This window comes from Rhinoraja longicauda, chromosome 6 (genome assembly GCF_053455715.1).
Source record: "Rhinoraja longicauda isolate Sanriku21f chromosome 6, sRhiLon1.1, whole genome shotgun sequence".
Classification (NCBI taxonomy): Eukaryota; Metazoa; Chordata; class Chondrichthyes; order Rajiformes; family Arhynchobatidae; genus Rhinoraja; species Rhinoraja longicauda.
In genome coordinates this window covers 3,085,322-3,102,908 of record NC_135958.1, presented here as the reverse complement: position 1 = coordinate 3,102,908, position 17,587 = coordinate 3,085,322, and the positions used below count along the sequence as shown (strand labels likewise).

General features: G+C 47.7%; 1 protein-coding gene across 3 annotated transcripts in view; it reads right to left on the bottom strand.

Annotated features, from left to right (window-relative positions):
• Nucleotides 1-939: 939 nt before the first annotated feature.
• The window catches only part of bcar1 (BCAR1 scaffold protein, Cas family member), a 218,351-nt gene continuing 201,703 nt past the window's right edge, over nt 940-17,587 (bottom strand). For all 3 annotated transcript variants that reach the window (XM_078400360.1, XM_078400359.1, XM_078400361.1), the window contains 2 exons: nt 8,964-9,053; nt 940-4,859 (listed from right to left, as the gene is read on the bottom strand). In XM_078400360.1, the coding sequence (XP_078256486.1) occupies nt 4,350-4,859; nt 8,964-9,053 (600 nt within the window). In that variant the 3' untranslated portion in view covers nt 940-4,349. The remainder of the gene's footprint in view (nt 4,860-8,963; nt 9,054-17,587) is intronic.

Below are 17,587 nucleotides of genomic sequence, written 5' to 3'. Positions count from 1 at the left end.
GGGGAGAGAGAGAGAGAGGGAGAGGGAGAGGGAGAGGGGGGAGGGAGAGAGAGAGAGGGAGAGGGGGAGAGGAGGAGGAGAGGGAGGGGGAGAGGGGAGAGAGGGGGAGAGGGGGAGAGGGGGAGAGAGAGAGAGAGAGAGAGAGAGAGAGAGATGAGAGAGAGAGAGAGAGAGAGATAGAGAGAGAGAGAGAGAGAGAGAGAGAGAGAGAGGAGAGAGAGAGAGGAGAGAGAGAGAGAGAGAGATTCCGGTTGTCGGGCTCGACACCTCTCACACAGCTGCTGTGGGAGGATGAGGGGTGATCTTATAGAGGTGTATAAGATCATGAGAGGAATAGTTTGGGTAGATGCACAAAGTAGGTGAATCGAGGACCAGAGGACATAGGTTTAAGGTGAAGGGGAAAAGATTTAATAGGAATCTGAGGGTAACTTTTTCACACAAAGGGTGGTGGGGTGTGTGGAACAAGCTGCCAGAGGAGGTAGTTGAGGCAGGGACTATACCAGCATTTAAGAAACAGTTGGACAGGTACATAGATCGGACAGGTTTGGAGGGATATGGGCCAAGCGCAGGCAGGTGGGGCAAGCTGGCCGGTGTGGGCAAGTTGGGCCGAAGGGCCTCTTTCCACACTATATCTCTCCAAGTCGCTACTGTTGATCAGGACAGTTTGAAGGTTTCCTCCAGAGATGCTGCCTGACCCGCTGAGTTACTCCAGCACTCTGTGAAACGTCACCTATCCATGTTCTCCACAGATGCTGCTTGACCCGCTGAGTTACTCCAGCACTCTGTGAAACGTCACCTATCCATGTTCTCCACAGATGCTGCCTGACTCACTGATTTACTCCAGCGCTTCACGTTTGTGTTCTCTGCTCCCATCTACAGGTCACGGAATGTAATTTCAGCCATCAAGTAATGGCGGAACATGTTAAATTATTGCTGCTTTAATATTTTAATATAAAAGACATGACAACGTTGCGTGACATATTACATGCATCATCCATACTGTGCATAATATAGGCTGTAACGTTTTAAATCAATTGGATGGCATCAATTTCATAGAAGTAAAACTATTGCTCGACATAAAAATAGCTGAATTGTTTTCGTGAAAAATGCACAAATAATTTTTCTGTCCAAAATGCTATAGATAAAATATTTCATTGATTTATTTAATTAATCCAGCTATCTGTTATTTCAGCATGACCCTGCTGTTCAGAAGGTTGGTGCACGTTATTTAGCAATGGTTTAATGGTGTTTTATTTACTGATTTATTCATATGAATGTAATGGAAAGTAATGGTCGTGTCCCCACCTGCCTTCTCTCTCATTGATACCAAAATAATCTGTGCTGTTTCTGCCATGAGAATGTTTAGTTTAGTTTGGTTTAGAGATACAGTGTGGAAACAGGCCCTTCGGCCCACCGAGTCCGCGCCGACCAGCGATCCCCGCACACTAGCAGAGTCCTACACACTGGGGGCAATTTACAGAATGCCATGAACTCACAAAGGTCTTAGGAATGTGGGAGGAAACCGGAGCACCCGGAGAAAATCTACGCGGTCACATGGAGAACGTGCAACGTACAGGACAGGATCGATCCTGGGTCTCTGGCGCTGTGAGGCAGCAACTCTACCGCTGCACCACTGTGGCAGGGGAAGGCACAAAGCGAGCTTCAGTTTGTATCTAAGCAGAATCTAACCAGAACTCGTCCTGTGCCAGAGACCCGGGTTCGATCCTGACTACGGGCGCTGTCTGCACGGAGTTTGTACGATCTCCCCGTGACCGCGTGGGTTTTCTCCGGGTGCTCCGGTTTCCTCCCACCTTCCGAAGACCTGCGGGTTTGTAGGTTTAATTGGCTTCTGTAAATCGTCCCTAGTGTGTAAGACTGAACTAGAGTACGAGTGGTCCCTGGTCGGCGCGGATTGGGTGGGCAGCTGGGTCTGTTTCCTCGCTGTGTCTCTAAACTCTTCAAGTTGAAATAGCTGGACTTAAGTGTCACGCTGAGTCCTAGTTAAGTCCAGTAATCTCAACTTTTATTTAAAAAGGCACATGCTTTAAATTCAAATGGATTCCCAAAGTCAAAAAGCAGTCCCAAAAACATACTAACAAAGCATGTAGGATGGAACTGCAGATGCTGGTTTACACTGACAATAAATGCTGACACTAAATCTGGACACTAAATGCTGGGGTAACTCAGTGGGTCAGGCAGCATCTCTGGAGAAAAGGAATGGGCGATATTTGAGTCTGAGGAAGTGAAATGTCACCCTATTCCTTTGCTCCAGAGATGCTGATTGACCCACTGAGTTACTCCAGCACTCTATGTCAAACAATATGGAACTGTTTTAGCTTGTCCCAGCCACAAACACGCAACTCACTTTTTTATGGTTCTTCAGCCTGTTTAATAATTAAAAATAAATCCAGTTGAATATAATACAAAAGTCAACAGCCACCCTCAACCAATCACTGTGTGAGAGAAATAAAGATTCTGATGGATATGAGCCAGTAGCACTGCAAAGAATACATCACATTTACAGTAGTGTTTCACCAAAATGTTAAGATCAGAAACAGAATAAAGGATAAAATATATATATTTTAAAATCTTAAAACTACCATGGGTTTTCCAGCATGACTGTAGAAGCTCCAGCAACGAATATTTATGTCAGAATTGCATGAAGCAACTTTTACATTGCAATTCTTAATCCATAATTTGGATTACTTTTAATTTGATGTCTGACTGATTAACCTTCTGAAGCAGAGCTGTGTAAACTCTGGCACTGCGGGGCAGAATCTCGACAGCCCACCTGTCTGTTTTCGTTTTACAATCGCAAGTTATTGCAGAGCTGGTTGGGCCAGGATTTGCTTGATCACATTGTCCTCTTGCGTTGGTCAGTGCACAGCTCGGGGGGCTGTTCTGCTCTTGTCAGAATCCCCCCTCTCCCACAGAACCAAGATCAAGAATCTTTGCCCGGCACTTGTCCGACACGATCGCTTATATTCACATAATGTGCAGACATATACAAACAAAGACACATTTCTTACAAGGTTATAACCCTCCAATGACATCAAATATCAGCCGTTTAAATTTCAGGCCTACGTAAAATCTATATATAAAATAAAATCGGGAGCGTGTAAGATGGTGCCTCATGCAGGCCGGAGAACTAAAGCTTAATAAATGATCCGTCGTTCTCACTGACGCAGAGTGCGTACAATTGGCCCCAACCCTCGATGATTCTCCTGCAATGTAAAGGGGGACACTCGCTCGCTTATGGAAATAAGATCATGGACTCCAGTAATTGACTGATCAAAGGCCTTCAGCTCGGAAGCTAATCGTGATGTTATATTGCAGCTCCAACAATAAACGCCCGATAAGAGTCTGATGCCCACAGGCAGTCTTTGGTTCCGAAGTTCAAATGAAGTTGTCCTACTTCTTCCAGTCACCGTTTCAGACGAAACACAACTTGGTCGGTTCAACAAAACAAATGGCATTTGCAAATATATTCATCGCAAATGTTGAACGCACACTTTTGTTTCTTTATACACCGCTCGTATAAAAGACACGGAAACTTAAATACGTCACTGAAATGACACCGACAGTCAGTAATATATATATTTTTGCTTCCCCCCACACAACACGGGATCCGCAAATGGTTTTAGCTCCATTCACCAACAGAAGCTCTTCATAATTTCAAGGCACCAATTCATTTGCATTTACTGAAAAGCTCTGGCCAAAACCAATGACAAATAATGAAATGCAATGGAACGTGTACAGCCGACCGAGTGAGGTATGGTCCAAACCCATCCGAAAACCTTTGAACAACATTTTTGTTTTGATAACGTATATAATGCAATTGGGGCAGGTACGTTTCCCATCTGCTTGCCAACTCCTCGCTCTCGTTGTCTCTCCACAAGGAGGCTGGAAATGATGTTATGCAGAATTCTAAAACTCTTAAAAAATCAGCAGAGGACGTTTGCACGACAATGAAAAAAGTGACTGGGTTAATTGTCACGGTAGAACATCGCTCAGTTTTCAATGCTGCGATAAACCGCCTGGCACTTTTTAATGATGCTTCAAAAACTAGAACAAATTCGCAATTTAAAATCGACAATGAAATTCTTTCCACTTTGTACTATCGAATGCGATGTTAAAATAATATTTAGAAAAGGAGGACCAGGAACCACTACAGCATTTGGAATTTAAATATCCTTCTGATTAATAAGAAACAGCGGGGGGGCTGGGGGGGGGGTCTAAGGAAACAAAAGCTCTCCTCCCTTGGTGGGTAAGTGGCAGGCCAATATTTACAATAATCCATTTACAGCTGAGTTTTGCTTTCAGTCTTTAAATGAGGGTCCGTTGCAGCTTCACATGGCCGCTAACTGGCACAGCATCATCTTGAACTGATGTGTGCAGTGCGAGAGCTCAGTGACTCTGTCCATCATCTCTTTGGCCGCAGTTCCGGACGGGTACTGTAGAGCGGCTGTCTTTGTGGTCACTACGATGTACTTCAGCATCTCGCACAGCAGGTTGCTGTAGTGCGTGACTTTGTTACGAACCTCCTGCGACTTGGCCTGGCGTGAGAGGGTGTCCCCGATGAAGACCAGCTTGTGCGCGCTGAGGATGACGAACTTGCTGTGGGCCACGAAGATCTTGGGCGGCTGGTTGGTGTTGATGGAGGTGAAGAAGGCATCGATGGCATTGATCAGCGTGGCCACGTTGAGCTCGCACTGGTCTGAGTAGAACAACAGCAGCTGCTTGTCCGAGGGGCTGAGCCTGGTCTTCAGCTGCCCGTATTGGTGTGAGGGCGACCAGCTCGACAGGTCATTCTCCATCGGCCTGCTCACCTCCTGCTCAAGCCGCTCAAACTGTTTAACCTGCACAAGACAAAAGAACATCCAGCCTCAATCACCCTCCTCCTTTACATCCGATTTACATCGGCAAAACCAAACGCAGGCTCGGCGATCGCTTCGCTGAACACCTGCGCTCGGTCCGCATTGACCAAACTGATCTCCCGGTGGCCGAGCACTTCAACTCCCCCTCCCATTCCCAGTCTGACCTTTCTGTCATGGGCCTCCTCCAGTGCCATAGTGAGGCCCACCAGAAATTGGAGGAACAGCACCTCATATTTCGCCTGGGCAGTTTGCAGCCCAGTGGTATGAACATCGACTTCTCCAACTTTAGATAGTTCCTCTGTCCCTCTCTTCCCCACCTCCTTCCCAGATCTCCCTCTATCTTCCTGTCTCCACCTATATCCTTCCTTTGTCCCGCCCCCCTGACATCAGTCTGAAGAAGGGTCTCGACCCGAAACGTCACCCATTCCTTCTCTCCCGAGATGCTGCCTGACCCGCTGAGTTACTCCAGCATTTTGTGAATAAATACCTTCGATTTGTACCAGCATCTGCAGTTATTTTCTTACACTATATATCTATCCTCCTCCTCTCTGGGTATCGTTGCTACACTACAGGGATGTTTGTGGCTACACTACAGGGATGTTTGTGGCTACACTACAGGGATGTATGTGGCTACACTACAGGGATGTATGTGGCTACACTACAGGGATGTATGTGGCTACACTACAGGGATGTATGTGGCTACACTACAGGGATGTATGTGGCTACACTACAGGGATGTTTTATCACACGGACAACACAATGTGAGCCAAGGGTGGCGCGTCGGCAGACTTGCTGCCTGAGACCCGGGTTCAATCCCGACCAAGGGTGCTGTCTGTGTGGAGTTTGCACGCCCTCCCCGCGACCGCGTGGGTTTTCTCTGGGTTCTCCAGTTCCCTCCCGCACTCCAAAGACGTGCAGGTTTTTCTGCTAATTGGCTTCTGTAAATTGTAAGTCGTCCCCAGTGTGTAAGGATATTGCTAGTGGATGTGGCGATCGCTGGTCGGCACGGACTCAGTGGGCCGAAGGGCCTGTTTCCACACTGTATCTCTAAATTCTAAAGTTTAAAGACATACCCATGTACCCTCGAACATCAGTACAAAAAAAAGGTTATATTTTAATATAATTATTTTTAAATTCTAAAAAAACCCTCTGCTCTTCTGTTTTGTGAAGCGTTTGGTCTCGCATTATGTTCCATCTGCCGCTTTTCTCAGCCAACCACTCAGCCTGTCAGTAAACCCTTCTAGCCCCTTTGCCATCCTGTCACCAGTAAATGTTTCTGCACAGCCTCTGCTTTCCAAACCAAGCTGCTCCGAGCCCACCGGCCACTGAAGCAGATACCACAGGGGTAGTAGAAACACACAAACATGCTGTAATAATCATCTGTAAACCCGTCGATTGGTTTCATCATCATCATGCAGATGGAACATTGGGTGGGTGCAACCTACCCACACACACACACACACCCACCCACACCCACCCACACACCCACCCACACACACACACACACACACACACACACACACACACACACACACACACACACACACACACGACAGGGACCAATGTTTAGGAGATGCTCCCCATAGTTTTTGTGACAGGGGTTTGGGAGGACATGAGTTTCCTGCAATTTTCCCACATTTTCAACTTGAAGAGTTTAGAGATACAACACAGAAACAGGCCCTTCGGCCCTCCGAGTCCGTGCCGACCAGCGATCCCCACACACTAGCACCATCCTACACTCTAGGCACAATTTGCAGTTTTTACTGAAGCCAATTAAACTACAAACCTGTACATTTTTGGAGTGTGGGGTGAAACGCACGCAGTCACAGAGAGAACGTACAAACTCCATACAGTCGGCACCCGTAGTCAGGATCGAACCCGGGTCTCTGGCGCTGTGAGGCAGCAACTCTACTGCTGGTGGGGTGGAGAGTACGGCAACGAGGAGTCCACTGCCACCTGTTTGTCTCGCCGTTGGTTCACGGACTCGCCAGCCGCCTGCCGCCATTGCGGGCTGGAAGAGCGTGTGTACCGAGTGTACATGGAGTGTGTGAGTCTGTGTACCACGTGTACATGGAGTGTGTGAGTCTGTGTACCACGTGTACATGGTGTATGTGTACCGTGTGTACATGGAGTGTGTGAGTCCGTGTACCACGTGTACATGGAGTGTGTGAGTCTGTACATGGAGTGTGTGAGGTTGCAGCCCCTGTTCCAATATCTAAAGGGGCTGCTCCTTGCCTTCTGGCTGCCCCTCACACCCGCCACCCCCATCTGTGGACACCCTGTGCGTAGGGGAGAGGGTGGGGGGCAGGGCTGAAGATGTCCTGGTTGGGTCGGGTTGCTCCTGGGCCTGGCCAAGCTGGCCATCCGCGAGTCACGGCGCCAGGCGGAAGAGGGCTCTGTCCGAGCCGGCTGCCCGCCCCTTTTCTGGGGTTATGTCCGCGCCCGGGTGGGTTTAGAGAGGAACCACGCGCTGTCCACGGGAACCCTGGGGGGTTTCCGGGACCACTGGGCACCGCGGGGGGTGGAAGCATCCTGGACAAGGAGTGTAACATAGTTGTATCGTCGTTCATTTGGTATATTTGTGTGTCTTGTACTCTGGTGATGGGTTCTAGTTTGTTTTATTGTATTGTAAATATTATTTTTAATAATTGAATAAAGATTTTGAATAAAAAATCAGTGCCCCCTGGTTACGCTCTCGTGTCTGAGCGCAGCAGCTTTTACATGGATTAAGTGTTCCAGGCATTGGGGAATACTCCCAGATGCATGTTTCTCCCCTACAACCCAACCCAATGGGTCTTCGTCAGGTAGTGAACTACAGAGTGAAACAATGTGAACATGACCCTGACCTGTGGCTGTTGACTTGCACTCCGAGATCCCTCTGCTCTACAACTCTGCCATTCATTCTGAGGACCCTGCCCTGGTTTGACTTGACAAATTGCTGACTATAACTATAGCTACACTAGCCACTCTTTGGACCCCTTGTGTAGGAAGGAACTGCAGATGCTGGTTTAAACCGAAGACAGACGCAAAAAGCTGGAGTAACTCAGCGGGGTAGTCAGCATCTCTGGAGAAAAGGAATAGGTGACGTTTCGGGTCGAGACCCTTCTCCAGACTTGCCCGGCTGATCAGGATCCCACTGTAATTTCTTGTTAACCATCAAGAACACCAGCAAATCTGCAAACGTAGAAACATAGAAAATCGGTGCAGGAGTAGGCCATTCGGCCCTTCGAGCCTGCACCGCCATTCAATATGATCATGGCTGATCATCCAGCTCAGTAACCTGTACCTGCCTTCTCTCCATACCCCCTGATCCCTTTAGCCACAAGGGCCACATCTAATTCCCTCTTAAATATAGCCAATGAAATGGCCTCAACTACCCTCTGTGGCAGAGAACTCCACAGATTCACCACTCTCTGTGTGTAGGAATGTTTTCTCATCTCGGTCCTAAAAGACTTCCCCCTTATCCTTAAACTGTGACCCCTTGTTCTGGACTTCCCCAACATCGGGAACAATCTTCCTGCATCTAGCCTGTCCAACCCCTTAAGAATTTTATATGTTTCTATAAGATCCCCCCTCAGTCTTCTAAATTCCAGCGAGTACAAGCCGAGTCTATCCAGTCTTTCTTCATATGAAAGTCCTGTCATCCCAGGGATCAATCTGGTGAACCTTCTCTGTACTCCCTCTAAGGCTAGAATGTCTTTCCTCAGATTAGGAGACCAAAACTGTACACAATACTCCAGGTGCGGTCTCACCAAGGCCCTGTACAACTGCAGCAGAACGTCCTCACCAGGCCTTGTACATTCTATACGCACGCTTGCTTGTCCATTGCTACACATGACAAACAGCACTAGGCACACCACTAGTCACAGGCCTCCCGTCTGACAAACATTCTTCTTCCAACACCACCACCACCCTCTGCTTCCTACCACGAAGCCAATTCAGTATCAAGTTAGCTAGCTCTCTCTGGATCCCATGCGATCTAACCTTCCCACCTCATGGCCTTTATAATGGGGGAGCTACTACATGGAGGTGTGGGCCTACTGAATGGACATCCTGCCCCTCCTCCACTGAGCACATTGTTCTCACCTGTTGTTGCTCAAGCTGGGCCTTGCCTTGGCGAATGATGTTCCCTTTCTCCAAAAGCTCCTTTTGTGTTTTCTCAAACTCCTCCTTGCCCTAAAATTTAACAGAAGAGTGTGTTACATTCAAAGCGTTGTCATCATTGGCCTATTGGCAAACCTCGCCCGAACAACACAGAGACCGCCGGAGACTCAGGTTCGATCCCGACTACGGGCGCTGTCTGCACGGAGTTTGTACATTCTCCTCCTGCGTGGGTTTTCTCCGAGATCTTCAGTTTCCTCCCGCACTCCAAAGACGTACAGGTTTGTTGGTCAATTGTCTTGGTATAAGTGTAAATTGTCCCTAGTGTGTGTAGGTGAGTGTTAATGTGAGGGGATCGCTGGTTAGCATGGACTCGGTGGGCCGAAAGGCCTGTTTCCGTGCTGTATCTCTAAACGAAACTAACAGTGGTGTTGTGGCAGCCTTTACAACAGTCACACAATGAATACAATTTTGCTTCAAAACAATCCTTGCATGCTACCAATAGTGACAACCATTAACTCCCTAATTCCTCTGTACATTCAGAGTGCATAAAACATAAACAATAGGTGCAGGAGGAGGCCATTTGGCCCTTCGAGCCAGCACCACCATTCATTGTGATCATGGCTGATCATCCACAATCAGTAACCCATGCCTGCCTTCTCCCCATATCCCTTGATTCCACTAGCCCCTAGAGCTCTATCTAACTCTCTTTTAAATTCATCCTGTGAATTGGCCTCCACTGCCCTCTGTGGCAGAGAATTCCACAAATTCACAACTCTCTGGGTGAAAACATTTTTTCTCATCTTAGTTTTAAATGGCCTCCCCTTTATTCTTAGACTGTGGCCCCTGGTTCTGGACTCCCCCAACACTAGGATTTTTTTTCCCCTGCATCTAGCTTGTCCAGTCCTTTTATAATTTTATACGTTTCTACAAGATTCCCTCTCATCCTGCTAAACTCCAGTGAATACAAGCCCAGTCTTTCCAATCTTTCCTCATATGACAGTCCCTCCATCCTTAACCTCGTGAACCTACGCTGCACTGCCTCAATAGCAAGGATGTCCTTCCTCAAATTAGGAGACCAAAACTGCACACAGTACTCCAGATGTGGTCTCACCAAGGCCCTGTACAACTGCAGAAGGACCTCTTTACTTCTAATGAACACAGGGCAGAGTGTGTGCAGTCCTAATACGTACGTGGTTAAAACAACCCATATCTTCAACGTCTCGGTGGTGCCACATTAATTGATGTGGGCAAAGAGGGCAAATACTGTCAGCGCCCCCTGGCCTAGGACATAGGGGTGCCAACATCTTACAGGGTGGGTCTCTGCATTGCTAATCTTCATCAGTGTTTGAGTAATTCAATCAGGATTGTTCCAAAAGCCTTTGTCACCAAATTATTTACCTGCGGTATCACAAAAAGCTGGATTAACTCAACGGGTCAGGCAGCATCTCAGGGTCCCGACCCGAAACGTCACCTATTTCTTCTCTCCTGAGATGCTGCCTGACTCGCTGAGTTACTCCAGCTTTTCGTGATGCCTTCATAGAAACAACCAGCGCTGCCGTCGCAGCTGCGGCTTGCCTGCAGTCCGTCTGTCTTTTGTGTTTTTTGTTGTTTTTGTCTCAATTGTAGTGTTAATATGATGTAGTGTTGTATGTTATGTTTTGGGGGGGGGGGGTGGGGGGTGGGAGGGAACGGGAACTGTAACTGTAACATTCTCTCTCCAGAACGGAGACGCGACCTTTGTTCTGTGCCGTGTCTCCGTTCCCGTTGCGGCCTACCACCGGCCATGCACCTGGAACCACCTGGGTCTCTGGTTCGCAGAGTCCGCGGTCCGGACTCACCACCTGCGGCGCTGGCTGCCTGCGGATGCTGCGGGAACGGCTGCGACTCGTCTCCGGAGGCTCCGGCGCGGGCCGCGTGGACGTCGGAAGCCCGCAGGCCCCTGGATGGGGGCCGACATCGGGAGCTCCGGCAGCGGCAGAGGCAACGTGTTCGCCCGCCCCGAATCGCGGGGCTTGGGTCGGCCCGCCGCGGACCTTTCACCATCCGGCGCGGCCTGAAATAGGCCGTTGACCTTTCACCGCCCAGCGGGGGCTTCAATATCGGGAGCCCCGACCGCCCCGACGTGGCAACTCCAACAGCCTGACCGCGGGACAAGACGGCAGGGAAGAGAAAAAGACATTGTGGCCTTCCATCACAGTGAGGAGGGACTGGAGGAGACTCACTGTGATGGATGTTTCTTTTTGTTTGGTGTTAGTTTGTGATTGTATGTGTTATTGCATTTTTATTGATTAATCTTATTGGTCTTATTGTTCAACTGCGGGTAATGTTTCATTTTACTACACATTTATGTGTATGTGACAAATAAACCACTATTGACTATTGACTATTGAGGTGCAGGAGTAGGCCATTCGGCCCTTCGAGCCTGCACCGCCATTCAATATGATCATGGCTGATCATCCAATTTGTACCAGCATCTGCAGTTATTTTCCTACACTATCTACCACATTCAAGAAATCTATGTACTTGTGCTCCTAGATCCCTCTGCTCTACAACCCTACCCAAGGGCCCACCATTCATTCTGAAGGTCCTGTCCTGGTTTGATTGCCAAATTGCAACACCTCGTGCTTAATCTGAATTTAAGCCGTTCTTTGGGCCACTTGTCCAGCTGATCGAGATCCCACTCTGATCACAAACCGTTGGGGAAGAATGGTTTCCAAAGTTGCGCATCCAGTCCAAATCTCAACACACGTCGGCAAAAAAAGCCGCAGGGAGCATAAAGCAATTTTTTGATGACATTGATCCTTTAATGGAACATATAGAGGGCAATGTGATCAGATGATAGAAGGGTCCTGACCAGAAACGTCACCTCTCCATGTTCTCCAGAGATGCTGCCTGACCTGCTGAGTTACTCCAGCATTTTGTGTCTGTCTGCAGTTCTTTTGTCTGGATTTCTGTCACGTGTTCAGGCCTTAAACTATGGAGTTTTGGCTCCAGAACTTGGGAGTTTTGGCTACTGATGTTTAATGTGTTCAAGTCAGGTCAAATGAACCACATTGAAGTCTTTCTGACCACAAAGAGGAGTGTTGTTTGTACCTAGAAACAAGTAACTGCAGAAGTTGGTTTACACCAAGACACAAAATTGCTGGAGTAAGTCAGTGGGTCAGAGAGCATCTCTGGAGAGCATGGATGGGTGACATTTCGGGTGGGAACCTTTCTTCAGACTGGTAGTTGGGAGAAGCCATTTTCTTACTTGCAATGGCAACAGTGCACCACTAGATGAGGCTGCAACACCAAGTCTTGACCAAAGAACCATCATTCCATTCTTTTACAAAAGGTCAGATTTGCTAATAAGATTTTACTTTCCCCACATTGATTGTGTGTATGTGGATTATCAAGCCTTCCGTCTGAAAGAAGTGGTTAACCACTAAGCAGCCATCAATAAACTATTTATCAAGATAAAGAAAAGCACAGCGGCCCAGCGGCCCAGCGGTAGAGTTGCTGCCTCACAGCGCCAGAGACACGGGTTGGATCCCGACTTTGGGCGCCGTCTGTACGGAGTTTGTACGTTCTCCCAGTGACCTGCGTGGGTTTTCTCCGGGTGCTCCGGTTTCTTCCTTCATTCCAAAGACATACAGGTTTGTAGGTTAATTGGTTTCTATAAATTGTAGAATAAACTCCCCTCTCCACCCCCCCCATAGAAACATGGAAAATAGGTGCAGGAGGAGGCCATTCGGCCCTTCGAGCCAGCACCGCCATTCAATGTGATCATGGCTGATCATTCTCAATCAGTACCCCATTCCTGCCTTCTCCCCATACCCCCTGACTCCACTATCCTTAAGAGTTCTATCCAGCTCTCTCTTGAATGCATTCAGAGAATTGGCCTCCACTGCCTTCTGAGGCAGAGAATTCCACAGATTCACAACTCTCTGACTAAAAAAGTTTTTCCTCATCTCCGTTCTAAATGGCCTACCCCTTATTCTTAAACTGTGGCCCCTTGTTCTGGACTCCCCCAACATTGGGAACATGTTTCCTGCCTCTAATGTGTCCAGCCTCTTAATAATCTTATCTGTTTCGATAAGATCCCCTCTCATCCTTCTAAATTCCAGTGTATACAAGCCTAGTCGCTCCAGTCTTTCAACATATGACAGTCCCGCCATTCCGGGAATTAACCTGGTAAACCTACGATTTCATCATATGTTAGTCGCACCATCCCGGGAGTTGACCTGGTGAACCTACCAGGTGAACTCCCTCAATAGCAATAGCGTCCTTCCTCAAATTAAGAGACCAAAACTGCACACAATACTCCAGGCGTGGTCTCACCAGGGCCATGTACAACTGCAGTAGGACTTCCTTGCTCCTAAACTCAAATCCTCTCGCAAAGAAGGCCAACATGCCATCAGCTTTCTTCACTGCTCCCCTTCCCTCCCCTCCCCTCCCCCCCCCCCCCCCCCCCAATCTTTGCACATTCCCAATCCTTTCCAGTCGACACTTTAATTTCATGGAGCACATCGTAACTTGCCCCTGGTGTGTGGGATAGAGTTAGTGCAGGTCGGAGTGGACTCGGTGGGCCAAAGCACACAGTATCTCCAAAATACTAAAGCTAAATACAAACTGTTTGAGGAACTCAACAGGTCACACGGCTTCTGTGGAGGGCAAAGGACATGTGAGCATTTCAGGTCAGGACCCTCCATCAGTCTGGAAAAGGGTTTACGTTTCTTATTGTCGCGTGTACTGAGGTACAATGAAAAGCCTCGTTTTGCGTGCTATCCAATCAGATCAGATAATACCATACATAAACACAATCAAGTCAAACTCAAGTACAACAGTTAGAGTAAAGGGGGAGATACAGAGTGGAGAATATAGTTCTCCATGCCCCAACCCCAATCAGGTCCACAGATGCTGCCTGACCCACTGAGTTCCTCCTGAGCTTTTGTATTTTTGCTCCAGACTCCAGCATCTGCAGTCACATGCGCCTCCAGGAAGAACATCTTGTTCAATTTGTCATAGAATCATAGAGAGTCATAGAGTCTGACAACGTGGAAACAGGCCCTTCGGCCCAACATGCCCACACCGGCCAACGTGTCCCTTCTACAGTAGTCCCACCTGCCTGCATTTGGCCCGAATCCCTCCAAATCTGTCCTATCCAGGTACCTGTCTAACTGTTTCTTAAATGATGGGATAGTCCCAACCTCTACTACCTCCTCTGGTGGCTCGTTCCATACTCCCTCCACCCTTTGTGTGAAAAAGTTACTCCTCTGATTCCTATTAAATCTTTTCCCCTTCACCTCAAACCTATGTCCTCTGGTCCTTGATTCCCCTCCTCTGGTCAAGGGACTCTGTGCGTCTACCCGATTCTGTTGTTGTTAATAGACAATAGACAATAGGTGCAGGAGGAGGCCATTCGGCCCTTCGAGCCAGCACCGCCATTCAATGTGATCATGGCTGATCATTCTCAATCAGTACCCCATTCCTGCCTTCTCCCCATACCCCCTGACTCCGCTATCCTTAAGAGCTCTATCTAGCTCTCTCTTGAATGCATTCGGAGAATTGGCCTCCACTGCCTTCTGAGGCAGAGAAATTCCACAGATTCACAACTCTCTGACTGAAAACGTTTTTCCTCATCTCAGTTCTAAATGGCCTACCCCTTATTCTTAAACTGTGACCCCTTGTTCTGGACTCCCCCAACATTGGGAACATGTTTCCTGCCTCTAACGTGTCCAACCCCTTAATAATCTGATACGTTTCGATAAAATCCCCTCTCATCCTTCTAAATTCCAGTGTATACAAGCCTAGTCGCTCCAGTCTTTCAACATATGACAGTCCCGCCATTCCGGGAATTAACCTAGTAAACCTACGCTGCACGCCCTCAATAGCAAGAATATCCTTCCTCAAATTTGGAGACCAAAACTGCACACAGTACTCCAGGTGCGGTCTCACTAGGGCCCTGTACAACTGCAGAAGGACCTCTTTGCTCCTATACTCAACCCCCTTGTTATGAAGGCCAACATTCCATTGGCTTTCTTCACTGCCTGCTGTACCTGCATGCTTCCTTTCAGTGACTGATGCACTAGGACACCAAGATCTCGTTGTACGTCCCCTTTTCCTAACTTGACACCATTCAGATAATACTCTGCCTTCCTATTCTTACCACCAAAGTGGATAACCTCACACTTATCCACATTAAACTGCATCTGCCATGCATCCGCCCACTCACACAACCTGTCCAAGTCACCCTGCAACCTCATAGCATCTTCCTCACAGTTCACACTACCACCCAGCTTTGTATCATCTGCAAATTTGCTAATGGTACTTTTAATCCCTTCATCCAAGTCATTAATGTATATTGTAAATAGCTGCGGTCCCTGCACCGAGCCTTGCGGTACCCCACTAGTCACTGCCTGCCATTCTGAAAGGGACCCATTTATCCCCACTCTTTGCTTTCTGTCTGTCAACCAATTTTCTATCCATGTCAGTACCCTACTGTGAGGTTATTCACTTTGGAAGTAAGAATAGAAAGGCAAATTATTATCTGAATGGTGTCAAGTTAGGAGGAGGGGGAGTTCAACGAGATCTGGGTGTCCTAGTGCATCAGTCAATGAAAGGAAGCATGCAGGTACAGCAGGCAGTGAAGAAAGCCAATGGAATGTTGGCCTTCGTAACAAGAGGAGTTGAGTATAGGAGCAAAGAGGTCCTTCTACAGTTGTACCGGGCCCTGGTGAGACCGCACCTGGAGTACTGTGTGCAGTTTTGGTCTCCAAATTTGAGGAAGGATATTCTTGCTATGGAGGGCGTGCAGCGTAGGTTCACTAGGTTAATTCCCGGAATGGCGGGACTGTCGTATGTTGAAAGGCTGGAGCGATTGGGCTTGTATACACTGGAATTTAGAAGGATGAGGGCGGATCTTATTGAAACATATAAGATAATTAGGGGATTGGACACATTAGAGGCAGGAAACATGTTCCCAATGTTGGGGGAGTCCAGAACAAGGGGCCACAGTTTAAGAATAAGGGGAAGGCCATTTAGAACGGAGATGAGGAAGAACTTTTTCAGTCAGAGTGTGGTGAAGGTGTGGAATTCTCTGCCTCAGAAGGCAGTGGAGGCCAGTTCGTTGGATGCTTTCAAGAGAGAGCTGGATAGAGCTCTTAAGGATAGCGGAGTGAGGGGGTATGGGGAGAAGGCAGGAACGGGGTACTGATTGAGAGTGATCAGCCATGATCACATTGAATGGCGGTGCTGGCTCGAAGGGCTGAATGGCCTACTCCTGCACCTATTGTCTATTGTCTATTGTCTATTGTCTACCTCCAATACCATGCGCTCTAATTTTGCCCACTAATCTCCTATGTGGGACCTTGTCGAAGGCTTTCTGAAAGTCAAGGTACAACACATCCACCGGCTCTCCCCTGTCAATTTTCCTAGTTACATCCTCAAAGAATTCCAGAAGATTAGTCAAGCATGATTTCCCCTTCGTAAATCCATGTTGACTCGGAACGATCCTGTTACTGCGATCCAAATGCTCCGCAATTTTGTCTTTTATAATTGACTCCAGCATCTTCCCCACCACTGATGTCAGACCAACTGGTCTATAATTTCCCGTTTTCTCTCTCCCTCCTTTCTTCAAAAGTGGGACAACATTAGCTACCCTCCAATCCACAGGAACTGATCCTGAATCTATAGAACATTGGAAAATGAAGTCGGGGGCAGAGAGAGACAAAGAAGTATTGTCATACAGCACTAATTGTTTCACTCTTTTATTATCCAGTGAACAATGTTCATGTTGTTTTCATGCAGTCATTTCATTTGCAACTGCATTATATTTCACTCCCACTTCATGTGTGCCCATTGCCTAAGTAACAAAAAATACCAAAATAGATTGAAATTGGTAAAGTTAAATTAAAAATACAAGGACTAAAATACTCACCCTTGCATTTTAAATTTAAATTTAGCTTCATCGTGTTTCAAAATGATTACTTCTATTGTTTCTGTAAATTCTAAATTGTTTTATATTTAGTCCAAAGAACACAAGTTCTGACAAGCTCAGGCAACTGACAAGGAAGAACTTCAGCTTTGTATAAAGAGACAAAAATAACTAATGTTCATCTCCTGTGAGCAAATGAGAGACTCTGTTTAAAATCTCAATGAGCTCGAAACTCTCAAAATGTCAGTCTCCTTTCTTCAGCTCTATCACAAGGTCATGGATTAGGGTTAGGGTTAAGGGTCATCGCCCAACATTGCCTGACTTCCAATGTTGTCTTTCATATTAGCCTTTTTTCCCATCTTTCCGGGCAGTCACGGTGGCGCAGCGGTAGAGTTGCTGCCTGACGGCACTTTCAGCGCCGGAGACCCGGGTTCGATCCCGACTACGGGTGCTGTCTGTACGGAGTTTGTACGTTCTCCCCATGACCTGCCTGGGTTTTCTCCGAGATCCTCGGTTTCCTCCCACACTCCAAAGACGTACAAGGTTTGTAGGTTAATTGGCTCGGTGTAAATGTAAACATTGTCCCTAGTGGGTGTAGGATAGTGTTAATGTGCGGGGATCGCTGGTCGGCGCGGACCCGATGGGCCGAAGGGCCTGTTTCCGCGCTGTATCTCTAAATCTAAACTAAACC